Source organism: Fundulus heteroclitus, unplaced genomic scaffold, assembly GCF_011125445.2.
Source record: "Fundulus heteroclitus isolate FHET01 unplaced genomic scaffold, MU-UCD_Fhet_4.1 scaffold_128, whole genome shotgun sequence".
Classification (NCBI taxonomy): domain Eukaryota; kingdom Metazoa; phylum Chordata; class Actinopteri; order Cyprinodontiformes; family Fundulidae; genus Fundulus; species Fundulus heteroclitus.
In genome coordinates, this window is record NW_023396540.1 from 465,950 (window position 1) to 490,244 (window position 24,295).

The 24,295-nt window shown below is 37.9% G+C and overlaps 1 protein-coding gene across 20 annotated transcripts in view; it reads right to left on the reverse strand.

Annotated features, from left to right (window-relative positions):
• The window catches only part of cacna1da (calcium channel, voltage-dependent, L type, alpha 1D subunit, a), a gene marked incomplete at its 5' end in the record, with an annotated part of 66,719 nt that overhangs the window by 21,965 nt on the left and 20,459 nt on the right, over positions 1-24,295 (reverse strand). For 5 of the 20 annotated variants that reach the window (XM_036128988.1, XM_036128984.1, XM_036128980.1 and 2 more), the window contains 22 exon segments: positions 792-857; positions 948-1,076; positions 1,934-1,966; positions 8,568-8,579; positions 10,304-10,387; positions 12,245-12,355; positions 12,585-12,743; positions 14,322-14,523; positions 14,620-14,766; positions 14,866-14,918; positions 15,008-15,115; positions 15,207-15,294; positions 16,184-16,290; positions 17,602-17,661; positions 17,740-17,799; positions 21,200-21,329; positions 21,646-21,806; positions 21,902-21,932; positions 22,030-22,117; positions 22,240-22,360; positions 23,069-23,276; positions 23,372-23,597. In XM_036128988.1, the coding sequence (XP_035984881.1) occupies positions 792-857; positions 948-1,076; positions 1,934-1,966; positions 8,568-8,579; positions 10,304-10,387; positions 12,245-12,355; positions 12,585-12,743; positions 14,322-14,523; positions 14,620-14,766; positions 14,866-14,918; positions 15,008-15,115; positions 15,207-15,294; positions 16,184-16,290; positions 17,602-17,661; positions 17,740-17,799; positions 21,200-21,329; positions 21,646-21,806; positions 21,902-21,932; positions 22,030-22,117; positions 22,240-22,360; positions 23,069-23,276; positions 23,372-23,597 (2,384 nt within the window). 20 annotated transcript variants of the gene reach the window in all.

A 24,295-nucleotide genomic window follows, 5' to 3' on the forward strand; every position in this document is an offset into this window, starting at 1 on the left:
CTGACTCTCTGTTAAGTTACAGGGTTTTGCACAAGTAATCATACATGTTAAACACATAGTGCCATGTTATATCCACAAAACGTATTTGTATTTTATTGGGATTTAATCTGACAGACCAAAACAAAAGGGCAGTATTATTTTTACCATATGAATTCTAAAGATATAAAATGCATGGTGCCCAATTTTATGTGGCCCCTTTTATGCTGATCCCCATACATAAAATCTATTTAAAACTGTACAATCTATAAGATAACAAAGAGTAAAGTACAACTGGGAACCAACCAAGATATGGCCGTCCACCTAAACTGACAGGCTGGACAAGAAGAGTCTTATTGTAAAAGCAGCCAAGAGGCCCACAGTAACAACTGTTTGTCATTTGCTCCATATATCTGGCCTTTATGTAGAGTGCAGATCTGCAAAAAGGTGATCTGTCAGAACAGACTAACACCTTTTGGTGAAAGTGCCACACTATTTGTGATGCAAAACTAACAATGCACATCATCCTGAACGTACAATCTCCATGGTAAAATACGGTGGTGGCAGCAGTTATGTTGTGGAGATGCTTTTCTGCAGCAAGGAAGGACAGGGAAGCTGGAGGATGGATTGAGCAAAATTTAGGACAATACTGGAAAACAAAAATATGTTAGGGGCAGCGAAACTAATGAAACCTGGATGGAGGTTCACATTTTAGTGTCGGTCTGTCACATAAAATCCAGATAAAAAAGCTTTCACGAGGAAAGATGAGGAAAAGGCTGACCCATATAATTCATTTGGCAAGGCGCCGTACCAACCTGCATGCCGATGACGGCATAGATGAAAAACAACATGGCTATCAAAAGAGCAACATACGGCAAAGCCTGAAAAACAGGGTTAAAAAAAGGACAAGAGTAATGATCAACTTTTATTTCCCTTTCAGACAGCAATAATTTAATATAACCCTAACTTACCTGGAAGGACTTAATGAAAGTCCAGAGCAATGTGCGAATACCCTCTCCTCTGCTGAGGAGTTTGACCAACCGCATGACTCGAAACAGACGAAAGAAGGTGATGGAGATGCGAGCACTGTCCTCTGTGTTCTGTGGATAAAAAGTTTAAAAATTATGACGCTGGCTTTGCCTCGGGTGAACACAAGAGTAGCTGACTGTGCTTTGCTTGATGAGCTGAGACCTCCGCACCAGTAACATATGAGCTAACAAAGCAGCACTGCACTTTTAAATCCATTTGAAACTAACTTTGAAATTGGAGTAAAGACCAAGTAGGCCATTCTTAAAACTGTGATGAAGTTTGGAAAGCAGTGTAGCTGCAGCCGATATGTCTCTGCAGGTCTGTGTTCAAAGCACGGCCATTTTCTCTGTTCCTGTACAGACCTAAAAAAAAAAGGGGGGAGTAAGCGAGGAGGCAAGCATGCTGGAGAATAACCTTGCCATACTTGACAGGAAACATCTATTCAAGCATGGCGCCCTCAGTCCAGAGTCACTGCATGCGGAGTCACAGTGGGACCAACCCCAGCGGGTCGACCGGGAGGTTCACAGGTCATAGCTGGGTGACCTGATCCCATAGGCTCATCCATGGGTCGCTACCCGCCGCCAGAACGGAGGCAGAGACCATGTAGCCGGGTCAACAGCACAAACGTGAAGAGCGGCTCAATGCCACTCCCACTCGACCGGAGACAAGTGTCACGTTTGAGTGACACGCCCTTCTTCCAAATAGCTCCAAACATTTAGGAATAATGAAAAGCAAATGCTCTAAAGAGATATGTCAATGAAGAAAAGAAAACAGGCGCAAGAAAAGTATAGTAAAGACGATGAAAATGACAGGAAAAAACAAAGCTGGACTAAGCAACCGGTGAAAGAGGATGAGGAAGACAGAGTAACAAAAATAAATGCAAATCCAAACATGGCATGGCCCTGACATGGGGGGCAAAGCATCTTACCCCCATCTCATCCACCTGAGGAGTCTCCGTTGGCTTTAAAATCAAAGACCTGTATTAATGACTTAGACAGAGCCTGCAGGTCTCACATATAATTGGTCAAACATGTTACATGTAAAGTTATTGTCACAAAACGCCAGCAAATGTAAGTTAGAAGACGGAGACAGCACAAAGTCACTACTCTTCTCATCTGACAGGACAAACATGTCTTATATATTCTCTTAGACAAGGACAGACATGTATTTATCTATGAAATCTCTGCTTACTGGCAGGCATTCTCTTGACAACAAATTATGGAGATACTTAAAACTCCACAACACAAGATGTCAGCTTAACGTTATGCAGGACTGAACATTTAGAGTGACAAACAACAATAAAAGACTTATCAACATGTAAGACTGGCACACAACTTTATCACAACCCCCCCAGTGTAGCAATCACTGCTCATGGGACTAAATGGATTTCATGGTGAGATGTCTTTGGTGACATTTAAACAATGTTAATGGCAAGTGCACTAACTCACATAAATGTTATGAAATGATGATGTGGTAAAAGCTGCTCTTACACATCCTGGATTTATGTACTCTGTATTTCATCATAAACCCTGTAGGTTTCAAACTCTGACCAGTGGACTTCAAAAATATAATTGTAGTGGACACAAAAGACATACAATATGAGCATAGTGCATTAGTAAAAAAGTGAGTAATTTGAGCTGGACATATATGATATGTATAGATATATAAAATACTCTGTGGATTGTGTCAAACACCTATTGTTTAATTTTTTAGCTTACAGGAAGTCAGACTTTATTGGAAAGTTTTGAAATTGCTTCTTCATCAATAGTTCTCCAGGCTATAAGAAAGTATCTTTAGTTTTTCTAGTTTTTCTTTAGAAAGTGTTTTTTCTTTTCAATTTTTTTTTGTTTTGTTTTTCATGACAGTAGATTGCACAAAAGATCTCTTGGAGATAGGCGGCAAATCACAGATTGTCAAAAGATATAGCTAAAAATTGGTTCTTTGCTAAGATAAGATAAGAAATACTTTTATTGTCCCATAAAGGCAAAATTTGGGCGTAACAGTGGCAAAAACACATAGCTAGAGTTATACTAGATTGGTAATGAATAACAAGCAAATTTAAAGTTAAGTTCTACAGCAAAAGAGAATTAACTTATCAGTCAAAAACAAAAAAAGAATATACTGTGCAATTATTGATAATACGGCATATAAAACGGTAGATAAATATGCAACAATTAAGTTAAATAGAGATTTAAGGGATGATGTGATAAAACAATGCAAATGTATAGCCGAACTGTGTGATAGATCCAAAACTGGGCATCCCTTTGGTTTAAAAGTCTTTTTACGCCAGAGACATTTTTTTTGGAGTTGAATCATTTAAAGCAATCTCTAAAAGTCGAAGCTTCACAACAATTTCACAAATTATTCTGGGCTGAAAAGGGGCCAAAATAAACACGCACACAAAAAACACCCTAAAAGACGAAGCCTGTAGAACTATTGATCAAAGCCACAAACAATTCTCAGATAATATGGCATCTTGTAAGCAAAATCCTAAAACTATAGCCCGGATTCAAGACTTTAGTGCATCCTTGCATATCATTGTACACATAAAATTCAATGTATACAGAATTTCTGACACATTTGCACCCATACACCAATCACTTTTTAAAACTGGCAATATAATTTATGAGCAATCGTCTGTGCAAGATTCAAGGTCCAGAAAAACACTGGTCAGTGAAAATGGTTTATTTGGACTGAAATTAAAACAAAAATTCAACTGCATGAAGAATTAGTAAATGCTGAAAATGCGATTTTGTAATGCTCAGCACTGAAAACAAAGAAACAAACAAAAAAATATTCCAGACAGATATGGCTTCATTCCAGTACCTCAGCATAACAAACCGTCAGCATGAGTTGCATAAATAAGCGGAGATGATTTAAATAAAAAAAAAAAAAAAAAAAAACAACAACTAAGAATTAGCTCGAGGAGGTTCTTTAGGTAATCCTGGCCACAGCGTAAATGGAGCATGCGTTCTGAATCACCACATTGCTGGGGCAGCACTGCAGACACACGCGCAGAACATTTAAAGGATTTAGAGCCAGTGGTGACCTCAGAGCAAAGCAGCAAACCATGCATTCCAGTAGTGCCCTGCGATTAAACTGCCACAGCAGGGCGCTCTCACAGTCCGGTGCAGAGAGATACGAATGAGCAGCACAGAGGGAGGAGAGGAAACTAGAGAGGAGAGGAGGAGGAGGAGGCCAGCGACTAAGATAAATGCTGGGACAGAAGATAAAACAAGATACAGCTGCACTTCAGTAAATAAGAATATAATCAAAAATGTATTTATTTCATTAAACCCATTCAAAATGTGAAACTTATATAGCACAAAGATAACATTACACTTGGAGTGATTCATTTCTGTTAATTTTGATGATTATGGCTGATGGCTAAAAAAAAATTCAGGATCTCAGATATTACTTATCTTAAAACCGTACTAAAAAGTATGTCCATGTACTACTTTACTCTAAATGGATGCAATACTTGATGGGATTCCTTTAACCTGAGATTTTGCATCAATGTGTGGAGGCATGGAGCCGTTCAGCCTGTAGCACTGCTGAGGTATAAAAGGTCCTATAATTGCGGCTTTTGGCTGGTCTGTGTTGTCGGCTTTGTCCTCTGGACAACGCTCAATAGCTTCTCTGTAGCGTTTTTATCACTGATTGACCAAACCATCACTGATTGTTGAACATTCCTACCGGGCCTAAAGCAACTTCGATTCTGTGGCTCTCCGCTTTTCCGCCACACTGGGACCTTGATTTCCAAGTGAAAACCCAAAAATTACTTTCATCTAAAAAAGAGAACTGGAACCCTGAATGACAGTCCAGCCTTTTCTACTCCTTATCCGAATGTAAATGTTTCTGGTTCAGGACTGGCTTGAAATGACGAAGGCAACATCTGTAGCCCAGGTGCAGGATTTGAATACGTGTGATGCCTCAGCTGTATGGCTTGTTAATTTCCCCTAAACAACCCGATAGCATTCACTTTGAAATCCTCTCAAGGCCTCAGTTTTCCCTTATGCTGCCCGTGCTCTTAATTAATTAATTAATTAAGCATTAATATGCTTGGATACAGCAGTCTGGGAACAGCCAGCTTCTTTAGCAAAGAGGTTTTGTGGCTTATCCTCTTTGTGGAGGGAGTGAATAATAACTGTCTGCTGAAGTACTGTCAATTATGTGTAGGCCATACATAACATTTCTGTGGGTTAAAATTAGGTTCAAATTATCCTTTGTTTTGTTGAAAATAAATAAATAAATCTCTATAGCATAGGAGTTCCACTTTTTGAACAGAAATACTGAAATAAATTGACTTTTGATTGATGATTGTCTAATTTATAAAAATGCACCTGTAAATAGTGAAGCAGGACAGTGTAAAGGGAGAGAGGAGGGAAAAAAATAGAGACAGCTACTGTGGGAGAGTTCATGCACCTGACTGGAGTCTACACACCTGCGCTACACATGTGCTCCATTCAGAGCTTTAAGAGCTCACTACAGAGAGACAGAACAAAACACAAAGACAGTCACTCAAAGAGACGCAAACACAAGATCCTCAAAGAACCTCAGACTCAGCTGGCTTCTACAACCTTCAATGGGAAAGGGCAAAAAAACAAAAGGTGCTTCTAGTGAGCCTATAATTTTTCTAATCTCACAATCTTACCTGACAATAGTGCATTTTTGCATGTCAAAATATGTGAACAGTCTTAATTTAATTTGACTATTAAGTTCCAATCAAATTTCTTCGATGACTTGATCCATTTCCAAAAATATCAGCTGTATGCAAAGCCACAGTTTCCCACCCAACTTTAGTGGAAATCAATCATTAATGCTCTGGATCAAAATCTCAGCTTAAAATATCTGCTTAAAAAAATGTTTTGATTATGCAGTCCTTAATGTTGTTTTGAATTTCTAAGCTTTAACTCCAGGGCCATTCTGTCTGGAGGGGGGGAAAAAACAACTAGAGTGTATAGCAAGCAAAAACAAGGACAAGCTTCACAAGGCTCTATGGAAAACACTGACCGGAAGGGTAGGGAGTGGGTGGCCCATTGTCATCTGTGAGAGGCGAACATGGAGAGGATCACATGTTATGAGGTGATCGTCTGACCCACCAACATGCAACTGGTGAGTTCATGCCAGAATCTTAAAAAGATTGCTTAACTCATGCCTGGATAAAAAGCTGAAAATATGTGAAATACACAAGGCAAATGCATGACACATCAGCGGCTATGGTTGGATGAAACATTCATATAAAGACACGCGTGCAAGTTAAGCGGAAATAAATTTCATGAAAGGTACGTCCAGAAATGAAAGCCCTTGTGAAATCAGTCTGGTTATGCTGACATTCACAACACCCTCAACCCTAAACACACTCACAGCTGGATTAAAATGCACAGATGTTAAACACACAAAGTTAGTTAACACAATCATGCAACACTCAAAAACACTGATTGTTTACTCCAGCAAAACAGCACTGCAGCTCTGACATGAGAGCACCCAGGAAGGGAAAAGAGGGTCAAAGTCGTTGAAGTTTGAAAGGGATTGTTTGGATCTGTTAAAAGGGGGGGATTCTGGTGGGAAGTTATCAGCAGTCAGTGTCTTACCTGCAATCAAGAGCTGTCTAATGGACTTCAGTGGAACAGTTAGAGAACTCACTGCAGGTCAAGCTAAATTACTTTCATGTAAATGTAGCGCAGCATAATACTTTTTCCAGCTGTGAATGTATTTTAAAAATGTTCTAAGTCAGACATTTCTAAAAATGTCTGACTTAGGTTTTATTGAGGTAGAAAGTCTTCACTGATGCGCTTTTAAACGTGAACCTGAAGCTACTGAGATACTGTTTTCTATCTTGCACTATAAAGTGAGGAAATTAAGAAGCATTTTGTGAAAATCCGAGGCCTTTTACATCTCTTTAGTGCGTTTTCCACTTTTAATGGATTTGAAATTCATTTTTGGGAGACACTGGGGAACGTTATGTTTACTGTGACTTTATTTACTCTTTTTTCACTATATCCAAGGATCAACTGACCATCTGTGAATTCAATTTCAATGCTCTCTAAGTGCCCCTAAGAGTTTTCTTATTTTCTTAATTAATAAAATTAGCACAGGTCGCTTTCAGTTTAAGCACTCACCATCCTAAAGTGAGTGAATTTTAATCAGTGCAGAAAGAACTTCCACATAGCATGGCATGAGATTAAGGGTGTATTAACACCTGCCACGTTTTATTTAAACGTACCAGAGTTTGTTTTCCCTCTTGGTTCGGACCCTTTTTGCAGGTCTGAATTTAGTCAAATTTACTCGGGCTTGCAGCAAGTGACACCACTCCAAAATCAGAAATAAAAAGTCAAGAAACCTGTGTTAAACTGAGCTGCTCTTGACATTTAAAATTATATTGCAGATGTAATAACAGTACAAATGTGCCCAACAACAATGCAGCTCAGAGGACTTCCATGTTTTTTTTTTTTAATTTTGGGGTCTGTGCTACATCCCGCCCTAGTATTTTCTGTTCAATGGGAGCAATGATCATCACACCTGTGTCTCTGTTACAAGTTATAGCTCACTTGCAAACAGCAACAAAATAAAAAAAAGAAAACAATATCGTCCACTTTTGTTCTGGCCCAAACAAGCAGATTGAAGGACTTAATTGGTGTGAATTAATGTTAATTTAAGTAATGTTATCATCAAGTCATTACTGAAATATCCAAATAGCTTTTGCATCAGCTCTGTCGCAGTGGTGCATGTGTGTTATATAAATGAGCCTCTATGTTGAGAGGGTCATAATGTGGGGTTTTCTAGAATGCCCAAAAAACTCTGGCTTACCTGGAAATCAAGTTATGTTTGCTACACTGTCACAAGTCAAGGAAAGTGTTATTATCTTAATGATGCATATCTTCCCACATCATTAAAATGTAAGGCAAATAATGCAATAAGGGGAGATGGACAGTGTATATAGACTGCAGAACAACAGTGCAAATAACTGCATGATAAAAAGTGATGCCTGAATAATAGTTGGCTATTTGTTAGTTTGAAGATAATTTGGAGGTTTCATCTGTGGAACAGACCCCACTACGGCAGCCTGTTGAGTTGTTTTTACAGTAAAGAAAAATAATCCTTGTTTCTCCAATCTTGGACAACTTGGACTGCTGTGTCCTGCAGGTAAGACACAGACTGCTCATAAGCACTCCACTCAACCCGACTCTAAAAACATCTTAGCTATTTCAGATGTGTTGCACCTCATTAATAGCGAGAGCTTTTTTTGATCATATCGTAAAATTATCCATTAAGGAACAGCTCGAGTTACAAGCACCTTAACTGAATTCACAAACCACTTACATCTAGTCTTTGCAGGATTTTTTTTTATCTAACAAAGGTAAGTCATTTTCAACCTTGAATTGAATTTTAAAGGTCACTGAAATATTTAGTGTGCCGTTGGAAACCCTGACCAGCTTTCTTTCACTCTAATCATTCATGAATTTAGTTTTAAGCCAACTGTAAAGGGGATCTAAAGATAAAGTTGTCATCAACAACCAGTTACACACGAGAAACATTTTTTTGTTTATTTCCATACTTGCCTCTACAAGTTTCTATGGAAAAAAATGAATAAAAAAATAAGAGTTAGATTACAACATTGTAAACCATCTGATTTGAAACTGAACACAGACCTCAGATCACAAAGAAAAGAGAATGACTCCTGTGACACTCCAAGGTTAACACTCAGCATGTTCATTATAAAGGCTTTTATGATACGCAGCCACAATCACAATAAAAACATGTAGAGACAACCACAGTCTATTAAGGTTCATTAATTTTCTGTTGACATAGCCGACATAAAGGACACTGCCTTGCATAAGTATTCATTCCTCTTGAACCTTTTTACAATTTATAATACTAGAACCACAACCTTTGATGTATTTTATAAGGATTTTATGTGACTGGCCAACACAAAGCAGTGTATAATTGTGAAGTGATATTGACCCTTTCTTGCAAATAAATTTTGTTCTGAACTCATTGACTGTAGCTCTGGCTGTATGTTGAGTGTTGCTTTCCAACTGGAAGGTATTTTTTTTTTTAATCTTTTAAACCATCTAACAGCTTATCTATTACTGTAACCTTAGACTTAGACTTAGACAACTTTTATTTGTCATTTTGTATGCACAGACTGTGTACAGAACAAAATTTCGTTGCATACAGCTTGTAAATTGCAGTAAAATTAAATTACAGTATAAGGTGAAGCAGTGATTTAAAAGTAAACAATTTAAATGTAGACAATGCAGGAGAACTCACAGTGTACAGGTGAGTATTTTTTAAAAACCATTTGTATTTTAAAAATTGATTTTGCAAGGGCATTTGTGCAAGAATACAGCTTGTAATTTACAGTAGATTTAAAATACAGTATGAGGTGCAGCACTGAATTTAAAAGTAAAGCAACTGAAATGTAAACAATGCAGGAGATAGTCACAGTGTACAAGTGAGTATTTAAAAAATTTGTATGTACAGAATTTGATTTTGCAAAGGGCATTTGTTCAAGAATGCATTTAAAAACTAAGAGTTCAGCAGCATTTGTAATGCTAGATGGAGATGCAATGATGCAAAATGTGCAAATAAACCCTGACCAGATTCACTGTCTTTGCTGAAGAAATGTACCAAATGTGTCATATGTTTCTACCATCACCATGTCTCTCACTGGAGATGATGTGTTCAGGATAAAGTGCAGTGTGGATACGTAGATCAGAAGGCTCAAATTTGTTCTCATCTGACCAGAGCACCATCTTCCACATGTTTGCTGCATCCCATACATGCTTGTGTCAAACTGTAAACTTATCCTTCCGATGTATTTTTGTACTGATTAGGGGACTTCTGAAAGTAATTGGCTGTACTGAAATTTTATTTAGAGCTAAAAATATGTATCTGTAAAAATATTTGAAAACAATGTATCCTATTTCTTCCACTTTACAATTTTCCACTCTTTGTTGTTGTCTCACACATATCATTCAATTAAAATACACAAAACGATGTGGTTGTAATGTGACAAAATGTGAGAAAGTTCAAGGGGCGCTAATACTTTTGCAAGGCATTGTAAATGTTTGTGCAAAAGTCAAACTGAAGCCTACAAAACAGCCGATGGCGCCTTATGATATTCTAACAATTGTGCATTTTTTTAAAAAGCATTTACAAAATATGACTGACATTCCCTCCATATTTCTAATTTCACAGGAGATGTCTTTAAATTACACTGATTTACATTGGCCATCTGGCTTCCTGTAAGGGTTCAGTTTAACTTAAGAGTCAGAAAAAAAGTGGTACTTACATTAACTTCAGTGATAGCAATATCGACGACGCTACCGACAACAATTAAGGCATCAAATGTGTTCCAAGCATCAGCAAAATAGTGCTATTGAAGGTAACATGTAAGGGTAAAAAGGGGCAATGAAAGACAATGAAGAGGAAAATATGGAAGCAGCCAGATGAGTGACATTGGAGAGGAGTTTAAAATAAAAATAAAAAATGGAAAAAAAAAATGTTTAAATGCCAGGGACAGGGGAAGAGAAAGAGAAAGAGAAATAAGGTGTTAGGAAGGCTCAGACTAAAAACAAAAAGTAGTGGTTCTCCTGTGGAAACCTGCCAGAAACAAAGGTGACCCGGAGGAGGAAGAGGTCGAATAGCAGCGAGGCAGACAGTAGCTGAACTTACTTACATCGATCTCACTGAGAACAATGTCTACTATGCTGCCAATGACTACCAGGGCATCGAACACATTCCAGGCGTCCCCAAAATATCCCTGAACGAGGTGTGGGTCAAGTGTAAAGTCAGCAAAAACGGAAAAAAAAATAAAGTTTTACTCTTACACAGAAATTTCAACCTACTTGTACTTCTAATTTAAAAACACTCAGGGGGGCCCTTGCTGACATCCTCAGCGAAGGGTCCATAATTACACTGCATTGATTTACAAGCTGTTGCTTAGCTGACAGGAACAACATCCACACTAAACATCATGTTAACACTAAAATTACAAACAAAACAACTATGAAGCCGCTACTGTTAAAAAAATAGCTTAGCACTGCAAAACACACTTTTTTCTTACTAGCATCCTGTCTTTCTTTGGAACACAGAGCTGTAAGTCAAGCAGCAGAAACAGAAAATAAAACATTGAATAACTCACTGGCATTCAGGTTCAGTTCAGGTATTGTATGCAGTAAATGCATATTCAAAGTTAAATATTATAATGAGGAATGTACTTTATTAAGGATGAAAAGTCTTTATAAGCTCTCTGCTGTTACCCTTTAATAAGTTAAAGGCCAAATTGCGTATCAGCTGTAGATCAACTATGACCCAGAGTGTAATGTCTCAGTATAAATGCTGGTTTCTGACTCTGAAGTGCAACAGAGGTACAGTATATAGCATTTTCAGCTTGGGAGATAATCTTTGTAAAGAAAATGCTGCACTAAGCGCTGCTGCTTCATTTATCTCCTGCTTACTGAGCAGAGTAGAAGCAAAGAGATGTGTTCAGGGTCAGGATAAAGGCTTGTTCGAAAACTAGGTATTTGCATTTGTCAGCACAATCGGTGTACATACTGTTGTGCCAAACATTATTCATACCCCTGGAAGATTTTAGCTCTAAAATTATATTTACATTTTACCAACACTGCTTCTTTTGATTGGAAGTACTATTAAGGTTTTGAATGGGTCCAGTCCTGACTTGAAGCTGACACAGAATCTGTGGAGATAGCTAAAGATTAGGGGATGGCAAGGAGGCCTTCCTGTTTCCAGGACTTGGAGCTCATCACCAAAGACAAACCCGTCAAATACCAGTGGAAATATACAAAAAGCAATTATAAGAAAGGTGTCTTTGATATAATCCCAATACAGAATCTTCATTAATAATTTAGGCAAAAAAATGATGTGCATCTCAAAAGAGAAAGGTGATTTCATATAATTCAGGACAGTGAAGTTTGACCTTCGGTAAGGTTCTGGGTCGGTTTCAGCAGAAGCATGACAAAGTCTGATCTTCTGATTTATTTCATTTTCTACAGCAGACAAAAAATTGCTGTTGCACAACTTTCCTTTAATCAACAAAATACACCAAGTTCAAATGCCTTCAAACACTAGTTAAGCAACTGTATTCTTTTAGGAGTCAAAAGATTTTGTATTTCTCAAAATAACAAAAAGTTTAATACATTGCGTGAACAGTCTGACATAAAAATCAATAAGTATTAATTAGGAATTTTTCTTTTTCTTTATCGAGACTTACCCTTGGTTTGAATGCGATGAGCTTGAGAAACATTTCCACAGTGAATACAGTAGTGAAGACCATGTTGAGAATGTCCATTACATAATTAAAAAGTGCTGACTGGCCGTAGTGCTGAAAACAAAAATGAACAGGAAACGTAAGGGAAAAATAGGGTCATTTTACATAATTTCAACAGTATAGACAGAACATGTGAAAGTCATCATTTGTTGACCTAACAGATGAAATTCTGGCAGTGAAGCATTTAGAGGTATCATGTCCACTTTACTGACAATAATATTAAACAGACTGGTGTTGCTGAGAGTCTAATTAGATTCAGGTGTGTGTTTTCTTGATTTCTTACCTGTACGGCCAAGCAGAGTGTGTTGAGCATGATGAGCACAAACATGATATACTCAAAGCCAGTGGAGTTCACCACATACCAGAACTTGTACTGGTATGGGTTCTTGGGAATGTATCTCCTCAGCGGACGGGCCTTTAGAGCATACTCCACGCACTGACGCTGCACAGATACATGGACATAAAGTCTGAACGCCTTGTTTTTCAACTAAACTCTACGTTCTTGGTTAGAACCTTTTCCAGACAAATATTTGTTATGTCAAAAATGCAATGCTGGAAGCCATCTGGTCTTTTGACTGCTAAATTCAAGATTTCCGCATGCTATGACACTAATCCTTACAAATTCCAAGGAGTTTAAAATATGCATATTGTAAAAAGAAAATGAAGAACAAAAACATTGTTCTCATAGAACGCTACAGAAAGGCTGATTTGGATGTGTTTGAGCATGCAAAACCTTTGCAAACTAGACATTGTGTGGCTATTTAAATCCCCAAAACCATTCAAAGCTATTTTTGTTATTAAACTGCAGTTTGTTTTAATGAAATGGGGTGTCATGCATGCATTAAAAGAAAAATTAGTACATGTCTATGTCTATGACATACACTTAGGATGAATTAAAGCAGTCTTTGCACTGATGGCCTTTCCTCCTCTATTCCATGCGATATTGCCGTGCATGAACTCTATAATCTACACATTTATTGTCAATATGGTGAGTAAAATCGTGTTGTTGCTTCTTTTATATTCTAAAAACACGTCTTATGATTAGAAAAACCTTCAAGCAAATTATTGATTTTCTGTGGGTTCCATCCATCCATCCATCCATCCATCCATCGTCTTCTGCTTATCAGAGATCGGGTCGTGGGGGCAACAGGTCCAGGAGGGATACCACAGACATTCCTCTCCCCAGAAGCATCTTCCAATCTTGGGATCCCAAGGCGTTCCCAGGCCAGATAGGATATATAGTCCCTCAAGCGACTTCTGGGTCTTCCCTGATGTCTTCACCCAGTGATGCAACCAGAAACCCCACAAACGAAGACTCCCATGGGACATCCTGATCAGATGTCCAAACCACATCACATGACTCTTTTTCAATGCAAAACAGTAGCTGCTATACTTTGAGCTCCCCACCGGGCAACAGAGCTCCTCACTCTTTCTCTAAGGCCGAGCCTAGCCACCCTTTGGAAGAAGCTCATTTCGGCCGCTTGTTTCTGTAAAACTAAAATGTATCTTTTTATGTTTTCTTTCCCCATTGCCTCTGTGTTAAATGATCAACCTGTAAAGGACTGCAGATAAATATTAACCTTGGCTAAATCTGGCACATTTATAGAGTCTAACCATGTCCATTAATGTGGATTTTAACATGTTAGATGACAAAAAACAGATGGGTTCACATCTAGAGTTTACTGAAAATTAATCAAATAAATTAACTTTTCAAAGAAGTCCTGTATTCATTACTTTCAGAAGTGTCTCTTAGTGTAACTTTTCTGCTGTTTTGTGAGTATTTTTTTCAAATTAACATTGTGAAGCAAGGGAACTGTGACCCAATGAACAAATTAAAGGAAATTGCTTACACTAATTCCTCTTGATGGTCATGTTTGTGCCAACATTTAATCAGTGCTATTTGGTTTGTGTGAGAGAGATGCTGAGTTCCAGCACACAGCTTGGACAAAAGATATAAGATATTGATCTGGGGAATTGGGGCCAGAATATATCAGCAGAGAGAAATTGCAATGACTTTTACCTGGTTCTTGTCAAGTTCACAGTTTTTATACTCCTTCTCTCCTTGTTCTTGAAATGTGACAATGACAAAACCCACGAAGATGTTCATCATAAAGAAAGCAATGATAATGATGTAGATGATGAAGAAGATGGAAATTTCCACTCGGTAGTTGTAAATGGGTCCCAGATTCTCCCTGTTGGAGTCGATGGCTTTGTAAAGCAACCTAAGGAGACACATGAAGAAAAAGGACAGCATGTCATTCGTGTTACTAAAAACTCTAGACCGGGTGCACTTTGAGAGTAAAAGGTTTCCGTCGTACGCCGGCCAGCCTTCAAACGTGGACACAGTAAAGAGAGCCATCATGGCCATGAGGACGTTGTCAAAGTTGAAGTCACTGTTGTGCCACACCCGCCTGTGGATCGTCGGCTGGTTAACATCTCCATCCTTGTACAGGATGTAGGTGCCTCTGGAAGAAAACGATCAATTACAAGGACGTTGGCAATCAAAGTATAGTGATGAATTAAATTAATTTTGCTTTGCAGGAACAAACAAACTTCCGGCTTACTTGCATTCTTCTGAAGTGGATTTGGCCTCATCTGTGCAGCGGTAGAATTTTCCCTATAAAAGGAAAAACGTTATGTTCTAAACTAATTTCAAAACGTTCTGTCTTTATGGGTGAAAGCATATCAAAATTTATTTCTGCTCACCTTAAATAGCTGAACACCTATACATGCAAACATGAACTGAAGCAGAGTAGTGACGATCATGATGTTGCCGATAGTTCTGATTGCCACAAAGACACACTGAACAACGTGCTGTAAAACAAGGACACCAAGATATTTACCGACTGAACCATAAACAGTTGTGGTTTTAGTGTAGAAGCTGAAATACGCTTTCAGATCCTACTTTAAGGCCCTTGGCTCTATTGATGGCCCTCAGGGGTCGAAGCACTCGAAGAACTCGAAGGATCTTCACGACGGAGATGGCTGAAGACCTGAGAAAACCACAAAAATAATAATTCAGCTGTGAAAGCAATAGCAATGACTCACAACTTTTACTTTTGTGCTTTTAACCTTTTCTTATGAGATAACGTTTTTTTTTGAGATTACACTTGCATCTCCAAAAAAGGTTGTGTCTTCAGGTCATGTTCAAAAGGGAAACTTTAAACCATTTATTTGAAATAGTGGTTCTTTGGTCTCTTTCCACAAGTATTTTTGATCAAGGGTTAGTAAACACTTTCCACTTGTTGGAAGAAATGTTTTTTTTGGTTTTTTTTACTAATTGTGTTTTGAATTGTGTTTTGACTCAAAATGTAATGACATGATTAATTTGTTCAATGAGGAAATTGAATCTATTTTTCTAGCACGTAAATAAAAGGCAAGAGTCCACACAGGTTGAACAATAAAGATACTTATAAAACGTGTTAATGGGTCTTTAAATTAATGCGGATATTGCTGTATTTCGCAATAAGGAATATCTACGCCCAGGATACAGTTTCTGAAGTATTTTCTTTTAATTTTCCTTACACTCATGCTGTGTTGAGTTTATTGCTCTAGTCTGATAACAAAATCTGCACCATTTAAGTTGCTGCCATGGTTTATGGACAACATCACTGGCAGTCAACCTTTGGTAGAGACAACAACCACTAGTAAGCTGTGATAAGGGGAAGGAACACTGCATTCAGTCAATCCCAGAAATCAGAGTTGAGAATGTTATAGATTCAACTGACTTTCCTAGTTGGAAATCCAAATTTGATTCTTCAAACTCGGAAAATCTGCGTCCTGAGGACTAAGAGAACGCACCAGGATGCATGGGTGCAGGGACAGAAAATAGGTTTAGATCTTCATCAACTGCTTACAGATCAAATTTTCCGTTTAACTCACTGAATGCCAAAGGAGACGAGAGAAACCCCCACCACCAAGAGATCCAGGAGGTTGAAGTAATTCCTGCAGAAAGCTCCTTTATGTAGAAAAGCTCCATATGTTGTCATCTGAGGAAAGGACAGAAGGTATTAAAGGTGCAAGGGAAAAAAATACAGTTTTGTCATAGACAGAAACAGTGTTGCATTTCATACTTCAGAGGACTCAAACACAGCCGGTACAAACATTTTCAACAGGAATATTCTCAGCACTCAGAGTCCTGCAATCAGACGCACGCACACACTTCTCCACACTCTTTTAGATCACTCTGATTCGGGGTGGCGAGCTCACAGCCGTGAAGCAGGAAAGCTAAATCTACCACCGCCACCCCCACGGCCCTTACAAACATGAATGTAGTAGCAAGTCATTCATTTCACAATCCACTATGGGATGAGGCAATCAAACATGCATTTTGTTGCCATGAAGTCAAACCCTGCAAGATCTCTAGTTATAGTGATTGGAAACCAGAAATGGCCTTACTGTCACATTCATGTTGACCGTCCTCTTAAAGCACATTCTGATATGTTCTTTAAATGCTCAGAATAAACTGGAGGCAGCTCCCAGTTGAAACTTTGCAGTTCAGCAGGCAGAGAAGAAAAACCAGCCAAAATAATCCTTCTTCAAATAATAAAAGTAAAAATACTTGTTTTCAAAGCACATATAAATGTGAAGCCCTGCAGAGAGGCCAAGACAGAAGACTGCTAACTTAGAGCGCTGAAGAATATAAAGATCAAAAGCGGTGAAGTTTTCAATATTTATTCGTATTTTCTCTTTGTTTGTTTGCCTGAACAGCTGCAGAGGGGACTTCACATTAATATGCAGTCAGTCAGGGAAAGCAGACTGAACCATGCTCAGCAGGAACATGGTTGGTTGTGCTCCCTCTTTTATGGTTATTCTGAAGAGCAGTTTGTATGATAAGCATGGAGCTTCATAGCTTTGACTGGAGCTGGCTTTATGCTGTGACAACACAAACCCTGACCTCAACTTCAGCCAATGCCTTTGAAAATGTCGGAACACCCCATTAAATTTTGTCGCATAGCAAACACAGGTTGCATCATGTTTTCCAGTATTCCACCAAAAATCATTTCATCGATGACTGCCCCAATGATGTGACACCCAAGTGAGTATAATGTCATGTTTATGTGATGTTTCCTTCCCCCATTAGAAGCTCTTTGATTAGAGTAATTTAAGAAATCTTGTGTTAATGTTAGTGTGTGCAACCAAAAAGTCCAAAATAGTAATCGTTTGCTTTTTAAAAGAGGTGCCATGAAGAATAAAAGCAAATAAGAGAAAGGAAACAAACAAGCTAGGTTGCACTGAGTGGCAGGTGACACACAAGGAGAGAATGCAGCAAGGCTCTCGTTGTCACTTTATAGGGTTACCTTCAATACGATCTCAAATGTAAACATACTAGTGAAGACATAATCTGCATAGCCTAGGACCTGGAAGGCAACGAGACGTTTGGAGTGTTATTGGAATGAGGTTAGTGACAGCACAGACAGGGGACACAGAGCATTTACCTTCAACACGATCTCAACAGTAAAGATAGCGGTGAAAGCATAGTCAAAGTAACCAAGTATCTGCAAAAAGCAATGTAGATGTTTAACAAAGACAGGTCATCATGCAGATTTGTACATTATAAACAAGATGAAAGAAAGGAGAATATATTTTAGCATTTACAAAGGAGGATTACCAAGAGTTAATTCGCACAGTTTATGAAGTCAAACATAGAGACTCTACTGGATTTAAAAGCACTGCAATACAGGGGAAATTAGACATCCTACCTGAGAATTTACAAACAGGACCACACTGGCGTTTTTTGCTGGATTTAGCTCATAAGAGATCAGTTTACAGCAGTATTTTTTTTAAAACAGCTTCTGTCAGACCTTTCTCTACCTTGCCAGGTATGATGTTGTATCTAAAAACACCATTTACATAAATCTCAAGGTAAAGAACTGAAAGGTACTTTGCAAAATATCAACCTTTGCCTATTAAAAAGGTTTTTTTTTTTTTTGCTTATGAAGCCCCCCTGTTTTTTATAGTCTGTGTGCTAGGGTGAGCGGTAAAAAATATTACTGCTGCTTGTACACATTTTTATGCTGATGACACTGTAGTTTACTGCCATGCATAAACGGGTACTGCTGTGCTTGGGTGTCTGCAGTCTGCATTTCCCACCATTTAGTCTGACTTGCTTCATCTGAGATTAGTCCTAAACGAAGGTCATGATGTTTGCTAGCCAGAAGGAAGTTCCACAAGTTCATCCTTTCATTGAAACATGGACAGGTACACAGATAGAGTACGTTGAAATATATAAGTACCCTAGCATAAAAATTGACAATAAGCTCTCCTTTAATTCTCTTATTGAATATGTTGTAAAAACATTGAACATAAAACTACGATTTTTCCTTTAGAAAAAGGTCCTGCTTCTATTTCAGGGCACGAAAGCATCTTGTTTTATTGACCTTCCTACCTGTTAGATTGCTGTGATGGTGTATAAATGCACCTGTCACCACTCTGCATATGTTGAATGCTGTCAGTCATGGAGCATTAAGGTTCATAACAGGCTATAAATCTCTCACCACGGTAATTTATTAATTTGGAGAACTGGCTGTCATTATCAATTCATAGGTATGCATTGGTACATTCTCATTTATAAAGCCGTCCTTGGACTGTTACCGCCTTACCTATCCTCATATCTGTAACTTAGACAGTCCTCCGTCAACATGGAATACTCTACAGCAGAATCTGAAACTATCCACTTTCATTCCCCTGGGACAATTTACATTTTTTTAAGACAAAAAGAGAATTCTTCTTATGCATCTTGCTCTTGCTTTCAAGTCATAGTTTATATAGTTTATATTATATATGAGTCAACTGTTCTAATTACTTGTATGTTACTGCGTTTGTAAAATTGTATTGTTTTTTGTTCTCTCTTGAAAATAGGATCTTGGATCTCAATCAAAATACCTGTATGAATATAGGTTAAAGCAGCACCGAATAACTTTTAGCCCCTAGGGGCACGAGGCCTGTAACTTGCAGGTTTAGTGTCCCTGAAGGCCAGTGGCAACACTGCATTGTAACAAAATTAAACAATCTCTGTGTTTTGGAATCTGATAGCAGAACACTTTGGACAAGCGGATCGATCAAGCTAAATATAAAGACAAGACCACTTACACCCCTCTAGATTATTCTCAGAGTCTCCCATTGAAACGGAGAGGGAGAGGCGGAGCCCAGGGGTCGAGGGAGCTCCAGGAGCCGTGGAAGAGAAGAAAGGCTTCAGGAACTTTAACACAGATGAACTGACATGCAGGCTTGTTAACTATATTTACTGTATTTTCTCATAGTAACCATGGCTATGGCAAAATTAGAAGCAAGTAAGGTTAGGTCTCATGTTTAAGGGGAGCTAAGACAGCTGTAAAGCGGCGCTCTAGGTCACATGACCCTTTCAGAGCAAGAACTGCACCTCTGAAGTTATATAGGCGAGTTTTTCAGAAGAGCCGCCTGCACTGAGCATCCATATGTGCCAAATGCTGTATATTGACCTGAAAAATAAAACAATATATCTCAAATTAAGCTAATACTTAGACGGTGCTGCTTTAAATATAAAAAAAAAAGAAGAGGGGTGTAAAATTTACCGTGATGCAATGCAAGGACAAAGTAGGTTGCTTTATGCCTTAGTGCTATATTTTTATCTAATTAAAAAAAACATTATAATTCCCCAGTCATCTTGGGCTAAAAATTGAATGCTGTCTACACAGCCTTTAACAAGTTGTTAAATAGCAATAGCTGCTGCCATGTCAGCTATCCCAAGCATTTGTCATGTTGAGGTGAGCGAGTCTTCATTAGCACAGATAGCACACTGTAGTATGATATTCAGTAATGCTATAACTAAGTGAAAGCTATGAAATTTACGTAGCATTTATAACTTTCAGGTGTGGCGTATATTCAGTCTTTAAGTTGACACGGTCTTACTACAAAATGCCAACTCTTGGTTTTGCTGAAGATCAAATGCCATGTCTACAGTATCAGATGCATTATATGATATAGCTGGTGTGTTATTTACTGAAAGATGCACATTGTTATCATACACCTTTAAAACACAAGGCAAACATACAAGAGGTTATAAAAGAAAACCTGGAACTCAGTTGTATTTATTTTGAGAATAGGAGGAGCTCTGTGACCTATTATTTATTTTTTTTACATTTTGTAAACCTTTTTCTAAAAAATCTCTTGAACTGTGGACTCTCAACCACTTAAAACATCTGAGTTTGCTACGAAAAGCAGAATGTCTAAAAGGAAAATATTTCCATGCACAAAAGGCCAAAAAAAGCTTAATTAATCTTAAATTCTTAGATTTGAAAAATTGCTCTTAAGAAACCGACCATTGTATATTTAATGCTGGAGCTGAAGAGTGAGAAAAATGTGAACACATTTTATCTTTATCCTATATATTACAGATTAATTCCACTGGAGCAGAGTGGGTCGTTCTATGTATATCTGATGCATTGTGGGCCAGTTTGCCCCAATTTAAATGGAGCATTCTGCATGCATTTCAGTCATTTTTACTCACAGTCCAGCTACATAAAAGTTGCAGTTTTGTTGTCATTTTTAATAGAAACAAAGGGAATGAGTCTTTTTCCTAAATTTGTCTATTTTTCAACTATTCTCACATTTATAATAAAACTTCCATGCTAATATGTTTCAGATCACCAATTCATCATATGTTAAAAACAATTCAAGAATTTGCAGGTTGTAAAATAATGTCAGATTAAAAAAAAATCTTTGAACTAGTGTATGTTTTTTTCACACTCAAAGAGCTAAAACGTGCAAAAATCAAGAGTGGGGTCATTTGCGGAGACTAAAGAGTGGCAAACAAACTTTGTTACCTGTAAAGTGATCTATCCATAGTGCTACTTCTTCTTCTGGTCTGTATTAAATGAGTTGTGGCTACAGTTTTATGTTGTAAGTTTGCATACTTACAATGTTACGTGCGGAGAAGTTGCGGATCGGGTCTTCGGCAGCGAGTGACACCGAGCTGAGCATGATGAACACCAGGATGAGGTTGGTGAATATGTGGTGGTTGATGAGTTGGTGACAAAACACCCGAACCCTGGAAGAAAAACGAAAAAACTAATGATAAGTCAGCAAGATATAAGATGTAATCTAATACAGGAGCAAGAGAATAAGGACCACTTGGTTGTCCATCAGCTGTTTTATCACCAGAATCAATGGAAACAAATATACATATTCTCTATGTAAATGTTTATGTATGTGATTTCTATTTTTTTTTCTTATCTTGGTCTAAGGTTTTATTGTGTAATAAACCATAAGTGATAGATGTGTAAAACCATTTTTAGTTTTTATGAGATGTGTAAAAATGCATTAAAAGTTGTATATTCATGCACTATTATCCAAATGCATCTTACGGGTTTGTGTTACTGAAGATGAAGAAGGCACTTCCCTCTGGGATCGGAATGATCTTTTCCTTCTTTACCAGGTCAGCGATGACCGGCCGCGGACCGGATGGAACCTCTGGGTCTTCTTCATCGGCGCCATTGTCATCATTGTCCTCCTCTTCCTCCTCTTCCTAATAATGAAAAACAGGATAATGGAAATATGTGTAACAATACATAAATATATTTTACATTTTTTAAAAGGTGCTTGAGCAAAATGCTGGTGTACCTTTTCATCTTTGTCATCATCCTTTTTGTCCCTGCAAATAACAGGTACATTTTGTTAGTATTCATCATAATCACTAGGCAGTAATATGAAAAATATGCTTGCCAGAAATAGGATCATTGAATCCTCACCCTTTTTTGTCTCCTTCATCTGTGTTGAGAGACTCCGCATCTGCCAGATTGTCCACAGCAATAGCCAAGAAGACATTCAGGAGGATATCTGAGCAACAAGGTCAGTAAAGAATAATCCTCTGATTTAAAAGGTAAAGGGGCCCCACAGTTTTTTTTATATCCACACAGTGTTAAGTAGAAGCCACAGATTGTCTGAAGGAGTCAGGATACAGTTTCCGCATATGAAGAGAATAATGAAGTAAAAGCACACAATCATCCCAGAGGAGGAGGGGCCTCCGTACGCCATGATCCCATCATACATGACAGCGTTCCAGTCTTCTCCAGTCAGGATCTAAATGGATCATAGTACTTTGTAAGAAATAATAGAAAAAATACAAGCAGGAAAGAAAAAATTAAAGACAATAAGAGTTCAATGTATAACTACACTCTCTGGGTTGTGTGAATCTTTAAAAAACAAATGTTAAATTGTGGAAATGTTTAAAGAACGACACGAAATTTGCTTAAACAGATTCTCTCCTTCTATTCTGCCTGAACTGGAGTTTGTTTTTTTTTTCAAAGTAGATTAGCCACAAGCTCCCACATATGCAAAGCTTAAGCGACATAACTCAAAACACTTCAGCTGTAATAGCTTGACTCAAGGAAGATGAACACATATGCACGCCACACTATTCAGCTTGTTCAGGGATCTATTTCATTAAATCCCAGTTAAAAACATTTGAATTTTGATTGTATTGTGACAAAACGTGGAAGTGAAATTTAAAAATGAAGAATACTTTAGCTATTTTAGCACTATGGGTTTTAATCATACTGCGCCTAATAACTGCAACTGTCTGAAAAAATACCAGAAAATTATGGACATGGTCTGGAAAATGCAACAATTCCTCAGATCTCAGAAACATTGAAGCTGATATATCTTATTGTAAATGTTTTGTCTAATTCTATTTGATTGAAAATGCTCATATTGTGTTAAACTTGATGTGTCTTTTTTTATCATTGGTGGTTAGATAAAGACTAAACAAAGACAAAATTAAAAATAAACCTGAAACACTGTGAGAAGGGCTTGAGGAAAGTTGTCAAAGGTGCTCCTCTTCGTCTGGGTTTCGTCAAAGTTGAACTTTCCACCAAACACCTGCATGCCCAGCAGGGAGAAGATGATGATAAAGAGGAAGAGGAGCAGCAGCAGGGAAGCAATGGACTTCATGGAGTTGAGCAGAGATGCCACCAGATTACTCAGAGACTGCCAATGCCTAGGAGAGCAGATTGAAAAAAAGAGATCACCTGAATGAATAATCTGTACAGTGAAGAGATGCACTAACGACGTGAAGTAAGAAAATAATCTCACCGTGTGACCTTAAAGATCCTCAGCAGACGGACGCAGCGGAACACGGAAATCCCAAGAGGAGACATGATTTCCAGCTCAACCAGAATGGTTTCAGTGATTCCTCCGCACACCACAAAGCAGTCGAAGCGGTTGAACAAGGACACAAAATAGGCTTGCAGTCCCAGACTGTACATCTTTACTAACATTTCACACGTGAAGAGGGCCAGCAGCACCTTGTTTGCCACATCTGAAAGGAAGACGACAAAATTAAGGACAGGCAAAAGACATAGAGCAACACAGAGAGAGCCTTTAAGTTTGATTTGATTGATCAAATCACATTTTAGTTTGAATTTTTTTTTTATTATTATTCATGAAAAATCTAAAGTATTTGGTAGCACAGAAGCATGTCCTCTTTTGAAACTCTGCGCTACTGCATAGCTACACTGTGAATTTGTATTTCCACCTAAAACTCAATAAACAAGCTAATTAAGTAATTATTTATCAGTGTTTGGTGTGTCTATATTGTTTTTCTTTTGTCCTCCTAATCTAAGCAAATGTAATTTGTATCTGATCCTAGACATCTCTTAAACATACAAATCATGAAAAAAACATCCACTTTTTGTGAGATACAGAAGGACATTGAGGACAGGTCAACAGACAAAATCAGCAAGACACAAATGTGCATTAATCTGAGTTCAGTGTAGTCCAGTAGTTATTCACAGTTCGGTATATGTGTAGATTGATAGGAAGAATGAAATAATGCAAAACTCATAAATACACTACATAAAACCCTCAAATGCATTATTACTACTACTAAGAAGAAGAAGAATTATTAGTATAATACTATTATTATCATTATAGTGTACCAAGGGAAATATCAATATATGCACATACAGGCACACGATACTATGAAATATGTAAATGTAATATTTGTTATTTGAAAAT